Raw genomic sequence first — 16,743 nt, 5'->3', positions numbered from 1 at the left:
CAGCCCTCTCTAAGTGGTTTACAGTCAGCCTGTTGTTCCCAATAATTTGGGTCCTCACTTTACCCACCTCAGAAGGATAGAAGGCTAAGTCAACCTTAAGCCTGCTGAGATTTGAACTGCCAAACTGCAGGCAGCCGGCAGGCAGCAGAAATAGCCTGCAGTACTGCACCACTGTGGCTCTTTAGAAAGCTAAATCTTTGCAAAATGTTTCCAACATAGGATAATTTGAGATAGCTCATTTGTACCTACAGTGAGAACTCTGGGTTGATTTTTGTTCATTTTTCTAAGTGTCCATGTCTTCTTCAACACCAAAGTTCAAACCTATCAAAACTTTTTCCTGAATTTAAGTTTAAATAATTTAGATATTAAATAGTTTTAAAAAACAATAAACTTACTCTAACGAATAGGTGATGTTATCCACACCTGCATCTGCATGACCCACTGGTTCTACTCTGCTCTCTTCTTCTTCTGTACCATCATCATCCTAGTAATAGCAAAAGAGATAACCATATTTAAGCACAGGTGATGTGTAAGGATACTCACACAATATTGATACTTAACTATTAAAATATTTTGCATCTTAAATAGCATATAAATATTCTTTGGATTACACAACATTTGGGACTGGAATGGCTAGGGTGTTGCCTAGAAATCAGGAAATGGTGAGTTCTAGTCCCCACTTTAGACATGAAAACTGGCTGGATGATTTTGGCCCAATCACTTCCTTCAGCTAACTCCAAGTCCCCTACAGGTTTGTTATAGAGTGGACAATAACAGGTAGAAAGAATATTGTAAGGTTTTGTACATGAAACAAAAAGGCAGGATAATTTTCTTTTAAATGCACTTATATAACACAATATCACATTAACTGCATGGCTTACCAACAGCAATTCCAACATCTATCACTTTAAATAGCCTCTGATGTTGTTGGCACAAAGTACATGCTCTCAACATCTACCTCAAGCTGAAGTCTCAACTACATTTCAAAGGCTACCTTAAAGAGACAACATTCAAACAGAATGCAAGTAAGGTATGTGCCAGATCTGACATTTACAAGAGCAAGTGCAATTGGATAGGTAGCATCTGATTTGATGAATATCCAAATTGTGAATTACACTGCACATCTCAACCACTGAACGGAATTGGGGTTTCCTCTTCCAGTATCCACAAGTACATTACTAAGAAAGATCCTTGGCCAGTATATGTGCCCAGGTTTTTATGCAAGAAAAAAAAACTCTAACAGATATATGAAAGGAAGCATAGTGTCATGAAAGAAACAGAATTAGTACAGTTCAATCAAAATGGCTCTGTTTATAAATTTACTTATTCTAATATACAAAGATTTAAAACACATAACCATCTTTTTAAAAAAATTAAAGCTACTTGCATGACATCTGTAGCGATTTTCAGTCATCCAGGTCATGGTTGTCCCAAAGGTGCTTTTTTAGGAGGCAACTGGACTTTCTTGATTTTCTTTGAAGATGTTTTGCTTATTATCCAAGAAGCTTCTTCACTTCATCCTTCTCTTGGATGAGAAGTGAAACGTCTTCAAAAGAAAAACTGGAAAAGTCCAGTTGCCTCCTGAAAAAGCACCTTGGGAAACCCATTTGCATGACAATTATCAAAAATTATTAATATTTTAACCACATGATATGTAGCAATTAGGGGGGTGTTTAGTTTTAATAGGTAAACTCAGATTTTTGTCAACTTTTTGTTCTAACCCACATTACTGGGATTCCTGGTAGGCTTAAATCCAAATATTAACCAGTAGTGACTTGCCTAATTTCCAATCCCAAAATGGGAAAGAAGGAACCAACTGCACACTTTCAAAGAAATGTGAATATCTTTAAACATTCATTTGTATGAATACTTTGTCTACTGTCCTACAATCAGCAGTTTAAATTCAGATTTGCTGAAGCATCAATCAGCAAAATGATAAGTATTGGATGATGGGTTATGAATTCAGCGCAAAGAGAATCAATAATATGAATTATTAATGAGATATTAAAACAAAGCCAATGCATTTGTTATGTCCAAGTGGGTATTTCCTCTGAGGACCTGCAAATGAATTATGAATTCTTACTACAAACTGTTGTGTAGACGAAACTGCTAAATTGCAGATATGTGTGTGTGTGTACATGTACGTACATATGTATATATGTATGCCATATATGTGTGTGTGTGTGTGTAAATAATTTGTAAATATCAGCAAAATTTAGCATTTGTAAATTATTCAACTGTATATATGTGTCAATAAATTTATTTAATTCTATATAAATTTATATAAACTCTAGTAGCAAGATGGTTCAAATAAATTTAATGAATAAATAAACATAAATTTATATTACTTCCTTGGTACATCCCTACAAAAATGCACCACCATATTAGTTGTTCAAAATATTCCAAAAGAGGAAAATTTATAATAACTTTAAAATGTTTAATTGCATTAAAATATGATGCATGGTGCACAACTGAACAAGAAGGGTTTAATACTTATAGTAGATCTTCCAAATATTCAATTAGCCAAGTACAGAATTAGCTAAGAATTTTTTATGGAATATGTAGGCTTAATTATGAATGAAAGAACTAAAATGTATTTTTGAATGAATTAATCTCATCTATCTTTAGACTGGTAACAGTTCATACTTCAGTGAGCACTGATAATGGAAGAACCATAGATGAATGGGAGAAAAATGTATGACATTCTGAATTAATGTGACTCAATTCTTTTATGTTACATAATAGTAATGATACTGAATATAGAAAAGGTGATTGGATCATCTGGAAATTCAGAAATGAGTAAGACTAATAACTACTGAATATCTGCTTTAAAAATGTATTTTTGCTTCAAATACAAAACTTAAAAAATCATTCTACTCAAACATTAGCATGCCAAAAGAATAAATATAAATTTAGAACGAAACAAGCAAAAATGGCTATGTACAAGAGTGTGCTTCTGTCCAACACATTAAATATAAATGACTGTTGTTGTTGTAAATGATATTTGTCAGAGAATTGTGTGGTAAGTGTCCAAATGAGGTCAAAGACACTGGCACAAACTTGTAGTATATATAAATAAATATATTTCACATTTATATTTAAAGAGGATAAGATAGTCGGTAACACGGGGACATCATAAGGTAAAACTTGAGATAGTATACAGCAAGGGTGTCAAACTCAAGGCCGGTGGGGGAAATCCGGTCTTTGGGGTGCTTAGATCTGGCCCACAGGGCTGCCCTGGAAACAGCAAGAGTGCCCGCGGTGCCTCTGTCAGAAAAAAATGGGCTCCTGAGCTCTATTTTTGGCTGTGGCAGTCTCCTGCAACCCTCTGCCAGTGAAAATGGAGCTCGGAGGGCCATAGGTGGCCCTCCTGAGCTCCGTTTTCACTGGCAGAGGGTTGCGGGAGGCCATTGCAGCCAAAAATGGAGCTCAGGAGCCCATTTTCACTGGCAGAGTGCTTGGGCCACCACAGGTGCCTCCAACACAAGTGACATCAAGCTGGCCACACTCACCTTGGCCACTCCAGCCCCCTGAAGTAAAACACAACCCTGCTGCGCCCTCAATGAAATCGAGTTTGACACCCCTGGTATACGAGAGTGTACAGAAGAAAAATCTCAGGGAAAAAGAGGAGACTCCTTTATACCCATTGAAGCCAATCATAGCATAGATTGGCTCAAGCAGGAGCCAGCACTCTCCATTCAATCAACTGCAACTCTGTGTTCTAGACCATTATACACTTTATTGTTCTAGCTATTAAATTTAATATTCTAACTATATTTAGTCATTTGAGAGAAATATAAAAGTAAGCTAAAAGTAGGGCAATTGGGTTACAAAAATAATCAAACCTATACATAGTAAAATAGGAATTGGTAGAGTCAAGAATGAATGGTCTTGAATATCTGTGGATTGTACACAAAAGCAACTAACCAGGACATAAGAGACATAACGTATGGATACAATGGGCTAAGACCAGATCAGCAGGTTCTGACCAGTTCTGGAGAACCTGTAGTGAAAATTTTGAGCAGTTTGGAGAACCGGCAAATACCACCTCCGACTGGTCCTGCCCCCATCTATTCTCTGCCTCCCGAGTCCCAGCTGATCGGCTGGATCTTCTTTTGTTGCCCTGCACAGGAGAACGGAGCTGAAAAGCAGGTTAGTGGGGTGGGAAAATGGGATTTTGCAGTAACCTTCCCCCAGGAATGGGGAGGGAGTGGGGAGGGAATGGGGATTTTGCAGTAACCTTCCCCTAGGTGTGGGGGAATGGGGATTTTACAGTATCCTTCCCCTGCAATTCCCACCAAGTCATGCCCCCAGAACCGGTAGTAAAAAAAAATGAATCCCACCATTGGCTAAGATACAATTCTGGAGTATACAGCGAACATGACAGTGGCAGGAGAGCCTGGGTGAAAGTGGACGCTCTGTGGGAAGTGCTGTTTGAGGTTACAGCAGAATTAGAGGAAATTAGCAATAGTAATAGCACTTTTTATATACTGCTTCACAGTGCTTTTACAGCCATCTCTAAGTGGCTTACAGAGTCAGAATATTGCTCCCAACAATCTGGGTCCTCATTTTACTGACCTCGGAAGGATGGAAGGCTGAGTAAACCTTGAACCTGGTCAGCTTTGAACTGCCAACTGCTGGCAATTGCCACACACAAATGTAGCCTGCAGTACCGCATTCTAACCACTGCACCACTACGGCTCAAATTGGTCTTGGAAAACTGGAATGTAGGCTTAAGCAAGGAGTAGAGATGTGCCCATTGCTGGCAGAGTTTATCTTCTTTTCACTCTTGGTCCAGCTTTCCTTCTAAAAATCCTCATGAACAACCAGAAGCTTCACCCTCACCCATGCCAGGATCCTGGTCTAGCAGTAGGAGGAAGATGATGAAATTCGGCTGCAGCAATGTGGGGCAGCCAAGAGCAGGGCAGCCAAATGGGCAGAGGTGAGGTAGAGACAGATGAGACTTGAATCAAAGGCAGGGGAGAAGTGTGAGATCCTCACCTAACAATGCTATTCTGGTCTAAGAACTGGAACTACTGGAATTTCCATTTTTCACCCTGCCAACAAAAGTGCATATAGTCCCAGTTGCAATGTATGGCTGTGTTCTGGACCATAAAGAAAGGCTGAGCACCAAAGAATTGAGGCCTTGAAACTCTGGTGCTGGAGAAGACTCCTGCAAGTCCCTTGGACTGCAAGGCTATCAAATCAGTCAGTCCTAGATGAGATCAACCCTGACTGCTCTTTAGAAGGCCAGATCCTGAAGATGAAACTCAAATACTTTGGCCACCTAATGAGAAGGAAGGACTCACTGGAGAAGAGCCTAATGCTGGGAACGATTGAGGGCAAAGAAAGAGGGGAACAACAGAGAATGAGGTGGCTGGATGGAATCATTGAAGCAGTAGGCATGAGCTTAAATGGACTCCAGAAGATGGTAGAGGACAGGAAGGCCTGGAGAAATGTTGTTTGTGGGGTTGCGATGGGTTGGACATGACTTCACAACTAACAACAACAACAACAAAAATATGGTCTTGTGATGTTTTGCCTAATTACCACATTGCTTAGCAATGGTCCCAATTAAGAAGAAGTACCTGTAGGTTTGCTATATGAATGTGTCAAATGCCCCTCCCACCCCTTTTTCAAATTTACTACTAACTCTAAAGGAATAGTATACTGTTTCTACTTCATTTGGTAATCTTCTAAGTCTAAAAATTATGTATCTCAATTATGATACTTAGAGTAAAATAAGCTTTAAACTACACTGGAGCACTGGTACCATGATACTATAATCAACAGATGCATCCCTTAAAAAAACATTTTAATAGTGCCATAATCAGCAACTCCTTTCTTTCCCATATAACACAGATTTTCATTTACATGGAACCAAACATAGATTAATTTGGACACCTGCACAGGGAAGTAACTTTGAATTCTCATTTACTAAAAAAAGTAACTAGCTTTGAAAGTATCTACATCAAGCAATTATTGCTTTGGATTTCTTCTTAAATTAAAAAGCCCACCTGTTATAGAGGTAAATTAGAAATGCTATATTTTATTTACAGGCTGGAAAAAGTTTTGAGAATGAACTATTTAGCAAATTTAGCCAAAATGCTTTGTATAAGAGTGGTTTTTATGAAACAGTTTATATCACTTTACCTTACAATGCTACTAAAACAGTCTGTATTACTAATGTTATAGATTATTAGAAGGATCTAATTTTATTTTTTAAATTTTTATTAAATATTATAGTATTTGGATGTACGGTACCAGACTTGGGAAGCTGAAGAATATCTACACCACTGCATATAAATAAAAACATATTTAATAATGAATTACTATAGATAAAATATTGCTCTGTACTGATTAAAGCTCTTTGGAACTCCATTTTCTAAATCATTAAGAGTATGTACCTCATGGAGATCTTTTCTCTTAGGTAATCACAATTGGACTATGCCGTATCTGTGTATCTGAATATACTTCAATGGATTTCCTGTAATCTTCACTTTAGGATTACTGGCTAAAGCTACTCAGAGAAGCAATCTTCAAACATAAAGAAAAGATATACAATAACACTTTTGGAAAGAACTCAATCACACTTCCAGGAAGCTATTTTTTTCTTTTTCTATTTCTGTGGCAGGATACTCTTCTGCCAGCTAAGCTATCCAGTCTTTAAATATGAGGGCTTTTTCCCATGTAATGTCCATGAGCTAATTTCCCCCCTCCCCCAAGCCTCATGTTTCCTGGCTTCCTTATGACAGTGAATTTCCTCCTTATCTTTCTAGTTTAAGTAAACCATCTGTTCCTTTTATCCAGATTTGAGATGGATAGCAGATGAATCCATGATTTCTAGTTCTGCTTTTTAAAGATATCATAATACAGAGGACTGGAACACACAACAGAAGGACCTAATATGAAAACTCAAGGCACTGATGACAAAGCCATGCTTTGTGAATATAATGAATTCACCATTTTTGAAATAACACAAAAACCAGTGCAATAAAACAGAATGTACCTTATTTTTCCTCTATCATGATGTCTATTTTGCACATCATTCAAAATCCTGATTTAATGCAAAGCTCACAAGGAAAAATAAATTCCATAGAATTTCAGTTTCTCTTCAGGTCATGAATGATGAAATGAATGAGTTTACATATATTATTAAACTTTAAAGCCTAAGCAACCTGGTTAGCATAGATGATTGTGGGAGATTATTGAACTTGCAGGTTATTCCAACAGTAATCAGAAGAGTCACAAACTGAACCAACAGATCTTATGTGGTTCTGCGGATGATGTCCAAACTCTGCCTTCATTTTTATTGACAGTGATTTGTTAAGAATAAACCACAGTTAGTGATATCTTTAAAATACAGCTGCAATATCTGTTTGCTAAAATGCCCATGATAAAAGTAATCCTGAATACTATTCTGGTCCCTATAACACAGAAAATCTGGTTTCATAATTTCCCATTCTCATCCCCTTGGTTGGATTTGGAGATGCTGAAAAATCACAAAGCACCAGTGTTATTCAAATCATACTGATTACTGATTTGTTATTTTTTAATATTTCATGTTATTTTCTATTTAAATGTTAGATGCATACCAATTTTAAATAATAACAGAACTGTTAAAAAATCTAGGCAAGTTTAGTTTCCAGAACACTACAGAGTACAAAATATTAACAATATTGTATGTCTTACTATGTTTATAACTTGTGAACATTTTTGCTTTCATGCAAACATAATACTGCATAGACTCTGTTTTCTATCTTTCTTATATAACTATGTAACTTCAGGACAAATAGCTGAGCTTCATATAACACACAACCCAGCCTTACTAAATGTTATCCTCAACCTACCTCATTTTGTATGAAGAATCACATGCAAAAACTGTAAAAGTAGACAAGGAATGCATAATACATAATGTAGTTCTAATAGTCCATGTGCCTAATATATGAATAATGCATTAAAAGGTGACAGGATCGTCCACAATGTCTGCATCTATATTTTGTGATGTTCCTTTTCAATAGAGTACACATAATACTGTCACAAGATTTTCTATTCTATTTTTATTTTTTATTGTATAGGCAACTCAACTCTCTAAAACAAAACAAACAAGGAAAATAGCTGGAAATACAAGATCTGTTATCACATATGAAGACTTGGAAGTATTCCAAGTAACAAGAGGTAGCTGGGTTTGGGGCTTGGCATCAGACTATGCAGGAATACAATGAACATTAATTATCTATAATATTTATTTTATCCAAATGCTCTTGCACAGCAAATTCCTGTAATAAATCCCAAGATCAGCTGTTCAGAACCTGAAAAGTTCTGGCCATCCAAAGTCAACAATAATTTCAAACACACACACACACACACACACACACACACACACACACACACACAAATCTAAATAAAATGTAGTTTTTCTGCTCAGAAAGAGCTATGCCCAAAGTCACATTCACAAAAATGTAATTTTTCTCAAATTATGAAATTAAGAATTTGTATATGGAATTGTTTCATATTTTAAAATGATAGATGTACAAAAGAAAGAATCCCGATAGGCAAACCTAAGGTCAGTCGATAAATGTATATAATATAGAGTTTTGTTTGTTAAATTTCTAACATGCTGCAATTAAGCAACTTATTATGAAGTATATAAAAATACAATATTCATTGTAGAATAATATAGTTACATAATTTAACAAGAACTATATGAACAACCCATGACCCACTGTGTCTTTCTTCTCAACTGAGAACAGTTTAGAAACTCTGCTTTGTTCTCTATTGAGTTGTGGGAAACTGTCAGAGACAGAGAATCACATGGCCTCCTGCAGGTAAGTGGGAATATTCTACCTGATCTTTGGCACCTGTAGAAGGGGGTGGCATAAATTTAGTTTCAGAATAAGAAGTAGCATAATGAATCAGTATTGGCTGTAAAGTTTAATGGCTAATTGAGACATCCAATTTTTTATCCATCTCAGCATAGAAGCTTAACTTGGTGATTTTCAATCCAACCTAGGCCATAGGGTTGCTGTAAGAAAATTTAGAAAGATGGAGCACTCTGAGGTCTGAATAAAAATAGTATATAGATATTTGGAGACCAGACAATGGGCACAAAAGAGCAATAAGAATATTTCTTCTTTTATCTTAAAGGCTTTGCTTCTTTAAGAGCTTTATGAGTCAATTACTTGCTACTTGGTGGCTCAGTCTCTACAATGGTGTTTCTAATTTTGATATATAAATAAATATAAATACAAAATAAGATGACAAGAAGTACAGGACAGGATAAGACAAGACAAAGGGATTGTGAGACTGACTGGGAAACTGTCACAAAAAGTTGAAAATGAAGATCATATGCTTGTAGCAGTAGCCCAGCAGTAGCCAGAAGCACTGAAGCAGCCACAACCTCCCTAAATTTTATTTCATCATGAGCTGGAGTCCTGAATTTTGGAAACATGCTGTAGGTTAGCCCATTTGTGATACCTTGATTCAAAAATGGCTGCCCTGTGAAGGCACCATTTCAAATGGGTAAAGATTATTATGACGGTTTTAGTAGCATGATGTATAATATAACAAATGTGTATGTTTATGTGTGTGAAAGACAGATAGATGGAGAGGGAATTAAAACTGCAATCTAAGTAAATATTTGGGGAGAAAGTGCATTGCTTCTCTTGATTATAATTATAAACCATAAATAATGTTACATTCCATTTATTTTGATATTTTTCCTTCAAACAAAACCATTTTGACCATTACATGAGCATAACCAGTCTAAAAAAATGAAGACTTTCAACACTGACCTCAGGCTCTATGCAAGCATTTGATAATTAGCTACATTAGAACATGAAAAATAATTACTGGAGATTCAATAAATTATGTTTTGTTATTATTATGGAGGAAAAGGTCAATTATGTCTTAGCAAAATATCTTGGTGTGGGAAATCTATTTACAGACTAATTTATCATTTATTAACAATCATCTGGATTGAGTGTAGTATTTTGTGTTCCCAAAGTGTTCTGGCTTCTGCATTTCCTAAGTAGAAAAGAAATAGTTTTCTTCTAGTGGAAACTATATGGAAGATCATGATTAAGTTGTTAAAATCTTAGTGCTCTCTGGGCTTCCTTTTTTTTCTTGCAGATATTTCATTTCCAGCCTAGGGAGAATTATAGGTTCAAGTAGGAGCGAAGTTTGTTAGCTGTAGTGGTACCTTTGTATTTGACTGCTTTGAAATACATTAAATTTAATACTCAATGCATCAATGCAATGACTGAAAATTTTGTCCGGGTAGTCTTCAGAATAATTTATTAATTTACTTCAAATAATCACTGTTTTCTTGATACTCAATACATAAGCTAGAACTTGTTGGTGTCAGCTGCCTTATGACTCACTACATTATTCCTTATGGGAGAAAAATGGTTTGATACTCATCCTTTTTGTACTCATTGCAGTTCCTGAACCAATTAACGAGTATAGAAGTACCACTGTATTTATGTATGATAGCCACCAGCCATGTTATTTCTTTCTTTGCTTATTTATTATTTTATATAGCTGCTCATCCAGCAAGGATGTATCCGGATGACTAACAAAAAGGTTAAAAAAACTACAGTAGCAAACAACAACCAAAGACAAGACAAACATTATTATGACAACCAATGAAACCAGACACAAATTAACCAGAAAACCATGTGGGTTCAACTAACCAGTCAAATTCTTGGGAAAATAGCAAGATGTTAAGGACTTTATTACTTCTTTGACTGTTTATTTATTTGGTGCTGGTTCCTGTTTACTAGGTGTTAGTTTTCATCACTTACACCCAATACCCAAAGTGGAAGGAGCAATTAGCACTAGGTAAACAAAAACAACTAAGGAAGAATAATGTTCCATTCAAAGAGTATCAAGGAAAAAAGAACGTCTCATTCAAGGTTTCTAGAACAAGCAACAAATAGTTAAAAATTTCACTTCCTCCTGTACTCATAATTATTGATGAAGTTATCTGCCTGGTAATGAAATAACTGCAAAGAACAAAATAACTTTAGAAAACTATTTGGTTTTGTTCAGCCCTTAAGATGTTTCATTTATACTCTCCATTCAGCTTATAATATGGAATCTAACAACATGTAAATGAAATTTTAAAATGTTTTTATTCATTAAAGAAATAATAGATTTTTCCAGAATATTTGAATGGATGAATATTTGGATGGAATAGTTTAATATATAGTATATAATACTATATACTTTCAAGTTTGTCTTATATTCTTTTAGCTCATGTTTGCATGTGTCTATCAGTATGCATGTGTTTTAAAAATGCAATATTTACTAGTTGCTCAACCACCCGTCTCACTATCAGTGTCAGAAAAGATGTTTCAAGGCAAATTGAAACCTACTTTATTTGGGTAAACCAAAAGGAAACCAGAAATGTTTGTGGTTTGTTTCACACTAGTTTAAAAATGACCTTACAAGAGATGAATGAATGAAAGTGTGCATTAAGTATACAAGTGTAACAACATGTGGTCCCAGATTATTCATGCCCATGTGCATGCTAATCATATCAAAGCATATTATGGGGTATCACATTACACTGCACACATAATATATACATTCCTGCAACCTGTTCTTTCTATTTAAAGCATAAAAACATGTAAATATAAGCCTTTATGAAATAACCTTGCCATCTACAGATTAGATTTATATAACACTTAGGGCTGCCTTTAAAGTCTGAAACCTTAATTGATACAAAATTCAGATTCCTGTTTCTCATGGAGATCCCAAAAAGATGCTCATATAGTTCCTACAGCACATATGCTGTAGCCAGAGTTTAGAACAACTCAAATAAATAGTACAAGATTGGATATGGAAGTTGTGGAGAGACCTGGCCCTAGAATCACCAAGAGTCGAACATGACTCTATGGATATCGTCATCACCGCCATAATCACCAGCTCACACAGCTACTCTCTACAGATAAGTGTGATTCCAGGATTAAAGTATTTGGTTTAAGGAGTTCAAGTCAGACACTAAGTATATCCCATAGTTCAATACATTCAGCATATTGCTGGTAAGAGGTTTATAGGAAACAAGGGCTGTTGGGCTACATACAAGAACAGTCAATTCTACATAAGTCAGTTTGGTGAAATACAGATACTTTTCAACTTATGATATTAGAGACTGGTTAAAGTTCCCACAGGGGACTTTGAGGGTACTTACCACTCAGATTCAACATTCCGACAGGCAGAGGCCCCATCACATGACCACACTTCAGGCACTCAGCAATCTAGTCACATTTATGACCCTTTGCAGTGTCACACGGCCACATTTTATGACACTTTTGCTGAAAACTGGCAGTTACTTCTCATTTTCAGAAAAAATGACTGTGGATTTACTTAACAACATTGCTTAAAGACAGATGAAAAAGGGTCATAAAATGGAGTCAGTGATCTCACTGTTATGGTTGTAACTCAAGGACTACCTGAGTAGAATCCAGGCTCACATCAGACTATGCAGAACAAGGACCACTGAATCAGAAACAGTATGTCTAAATGAGGTCAGCTAGTTCTCATCTTATAAAACACTGCCTCAGCAGAGAATTACAACCTTACAGAGACAGTATGTTCAAGTTCCTCAGCCTGGGGAAGAGCTGTCAAAATGCCTTCATCTCAGACTTCTGCTACAGTTTATCCTCAGAGGAAGATGACAAGGAGTGTTGTCTCCTAGGAAGGCCCCTTAATATCGCAGTGTCTGGCCTTCTTCTGTGGAAGCCACATTCAATAAATCTTTTTATACCTCTGAGACAATCCTTGGATGTCAGTGACAATCCAAAGTAGCATTTCTTCCTTCTCCTCATATTTAAACAACAAAGAACACAAGTGTACCTTTAACTAGATGCAGGGGTGGGATTAAATTTTTTTTACTACTGGTTCTATGAGCATGGTTTCGTGGGCATGGTGTGGCTTGGTGGGCATGGCCGGGGAAGGTTACTGTAAAATCCACATTCCCTCTCCGCATCTCACTAACCAGATTTCCAGCTCTGTTCTCCTGTGCAGGGCAACAAAAGAAGACCCAGTGATCAGGTGGGACTCGGAAGGCAGGGAATAGATGGAGGCGGGACCAGAGGTGGTGTTTGCTGGTTCTCCGGACTACTCAAAATTTCTGCTACTGGTTTTCCAGAACTGGTCAGCACCTGCTGAATATTGCCTCTGACCAGATCAGATAAAATAAATGTTTTTTAAAAAGCTGATCACGGTTAAGATTGGAGAAATTAATAATAATGTTTCCAAAGCCTAAAACTGGGGCTCTGGCTATTAATGACCTACATAAAAATGGAAATAGCTTTACTAACTTAATATTTACCGAGTCTATATTGTTGACTTTTATTTTTCCTTTTCTAATTATACCATGTCTTCTTAGTCTTAATGATAAACTCCAGAAGGCCTTAATAAAATCAGTGGTTTGGGAATGTTAGTGACTAAAGAAGTTCAAGTTAGATGCAATGATATACTGGGAATATGCAGTATAAAATTTCAGGGTGTAGGAATCCACAGGACAGTATGAAAAGAAGTTACAATGTATAAAATATAGTATTTAAAGATATCTGAATAGTACATTGAACAAATAAGAATTCTGCTAAGTATCACAATGCTAAATATGGTGACAAAAGACTTAGAAAATGAAAATGTGTTGCAGATTCATATTCTCTTAATTTCTGTTGAGCTTCACCTAAATATTATTTGTCTGGATTCATATTGTTTACATATGAAATTTAACATTAACATTGTCTAAGGGTGCATGGAGCAAGCAATGCTGGAAACAATTCATGTTTCTTGCTGTGTGTTTGAGAGTCATTGTGACTCTTACCTTTGAACCTACTTAAGCCTTGACCCTGCAACATGACTTTGGACTTGAAATTTGGTTTTGTGATATGTGCTGACACCATGGAGTTGTCTTAGGATTCCAAACCTGGTGGGTGACTTTACACACTTGCTCTGTGTTGTCAGACTTGAGAACTGGTCTCATTGGATTTTGTGCTGGTTGCTGCATGCAGTGAATACTGGGGAAAATTATTTGGGAGTGGCGAAACATTAAAAAGACTTCAAATCCTGTAAGCAGGACAGGACAATAATCGACACTGCTAATAAAGTTCAAATCATTCTCTTAAAAATACAGTGCCACATTAAAAGAACATGTTGATAGAATTAATACTAGGTTTTTCAGAAAGATATATTTTAGTTTGGATTCTTGGAAAACCGGCAATCCCTACTCTGCTCTCTGCTTGATTGCTTAAATGTGGACAGCTGTGAAAAATATAAGTACATGTTTTGAAAAGTGTAAGAATGTTGAAAGGAAATCTTATAAAACATTATTGTTGATTTTATTCCATAATTTTGCAAATTAAGTCAATGAGGGGAAGTCAACGTGCAAAGTTCTAATGGTAGCTTTGTACGAATATCACCAAAGGCATATTTTCACTTACTAAAGGCCAATAAAATGAAAATAATAAATAAAAGTCCAAGTTTAATTTCAAACAGCATTCAATTAATTCTTATTGGTGTGGGGGGGTGAGAGAATGAATGAGCACACATTTTATCAAGTGGATCTTTAAGATCGTGAAGCTAAATTCTTAAACAGAGAAAAGAGAGCTACCAAAGAAAGGTAAAGTAAATATCAAAAGGTCTCTAGAGGTGTTGAGAAGTTCTAACAATCAAAATGGCTATATTTGTGTATTTACTGGCATATGATAGATGCTGTGAAGAGGTTTCATAATATTGCTTGACATCAAACAGTGTCCTTCACCCTTTCTTCAAGCATCCAAGTTCTTTCAAGGAGACAGTGTGTGTGGTGTTTTAACATTCAAAAATAACACGTGAAAGAAATAACAACTAGCATTTGCTCTCAGTTTAACTTTTTTTTCCCAAAGAAAATAGCATTTTCTTAGAAGGGACAAATATTATTAAAAACTATAAGCACATCCAAAATATTACAAGGAACAACTTTCCTATCATATTTCACAAGCATATCATTCTTCACAACCTCTCTCTCTCTCTCTCTCCTCCTCTAGTCTTCCATCTTCCAGCGAAGGACCAGCCCGCGAAGGTGCCCCTGCCAGCAAAAACAGAGCTCACAAGGGCCGCCTATGGCCCTCCCGAGCTCAGTTTTCACTGGCAGAGGGTTACTGGAGGAGGTCACAGCTGAAAACAGACCACTCGGACCACGGTAGGTGCCCTCCGACAAGAGTGATATCATGCTGCCCATGCCTATCCTGGTCATGCCCATCCCAGCCCCCCGGGGTCAAACACAATCTTAATGCGGCCTTCAATGAAATCAAGTTTGACACCCCTGATCTACATGAGAAGTCTATGCTATGATGCTCTTACTCTATTCTTGATGAATGTCACTAATCTGTATGCCTAAAAAGTGCCATATATGAACAATGTTAAACAAGAAAACAAGTGAGTATATTCTCATTTTTAAAACTGATAGTAACCAGGTATAGAAGCAGTTGGAGAATAAACTTTAAAGATATTGGCAAAAAGAGGCTACATGTAAATCTGATCACATTTAAAGTTTTGACTACCATGAAAAAGTCATACCTGAACTTGAGAGCAGAAGAAAGATTACTGGAATAATATTAGTATTCATGCTTAGGCATGCAAAAGACTCAATGAAACCTGCATCACATTTCTATTTGTATATGAAATTTTCAAAATGCAATCTTCTAGTAGAATATCACTAAAAAATAACTGACAGCCTCCAAAAATATTAATGAAGTCTTAGAACAGACTTGAATTCTCATCACATTTTTGCAAAGTGATACACATGAAAATAGCTTTAAAACACTAACAATAACTTTTCTCTCTTTTCTCCTCCTGATTCCAGCATTATTTTTCTTGGACTTTGAACAAAAATGTCTCCCACTTTGGGAAACTTTCAAGTCATTAATGCAAAACTTTAGCCCATGTTTCATGAGAAAATTACAACATTAAGTCTGTTTATGATTATCAAAACAAATTTCTCATGAAAATTGGTCCCCCTGGAGCATTAAATACAAAATAAGTTAGAAAGGCCAGAATGCCTTTCATGTGATCAGAATAGTATTTACTGCTAAAAAAAATTCATCATGATTCCTTTTAAACTTCTATATTAAGATAAGTATTTCTTTTTAATGTAATATATAACTTAAAACGGATCCTACAAAAATATTAATACAGTCCTTTAGTTGGAACAATTAATAGGTAGAATTATACACTTGCAAAACATTTGAAATGTGAATCTTTTTACTTTCAAATTCTAATTTTTCATGTAGGAAACAGACTGTTTTAATCATTTTAGGGAGTGTCCTTCAAAACAATTCCAAAATTCATGGGAGCAGGTTTTTTTTTAATTATTTCATATTTAAGATAGAATGTTTCAGATTCATGATGTTTCAAACCTAAATTGATTTGCAGAGTCCCAGATTAAATCCATGTACTGTTGTGTAATTTAAGGACACAGAATAGAACAGGATGACCACATAAAAAATCTTTCAAATGTGTTCCAATGTATCAGGAGGCTACTATACCTCAATTTATGGCCACAATTGAGGCTAGAAATTCCACTGATAAAGCAAGGCAGTTTTGAAGTGAGTCATGTCCATGTCTCTCCCTATCTCTGTCTCTGTTTCTCTCCATATATATAAAATTTTGATCATGTGACTGATGGATGCAATGACAATCCTAAATGCGAGGATCAGTTATAAGTCACATTTTTCAGTGCCATCA

The 16,743-nt window shown here is 36.0% G+C and overlaps 1 protein-coding gene across 22 annotated transcripts in view; it reads right to left on the bottom strand.

Moving 5' to 3' along the window:
* Positions 1-16,743, bottom strand: part of PARD3 (par-3 family cell polarity regulator) — a 612,541-nt gene that overhangs the window by 288,380 nt on the left and 307,418 nt on the right. For all 22 annotated transcript variants that reach the window (XM_087915556.1, XM_026710113.2, XM_087915560.1 and 19 more), the window contains one exon: positions 396-484. In XM_087915556.1, coding sequence (XP_087771682.1) covers positions 396-484 — 89 coding nt within the window. The remainder of the gene's footprint in view (positions 1-395; positions 485-16,743) is intronic.

Source organism: Pseudonaja textilis, chromosome Z (assembly GCF_049901715.1).
Source record: "Pseudonaja textilis isolate UNSWEBS1 chromosome Z, rPseTex1.2, whole genome shotgun sequence".
Taxonomy (NCBI): Eukaryota; Metazoa; Chordata; class Lepidosauria; order Squamata; family Elapidae; genus Pseudonaja; species Pseudonaja textilis.
The sequence above is the reverse complement of the archived record's forward strand: the minus strand, read 5'-3'. Positions and strand labels throughout refer to the sequence as shown.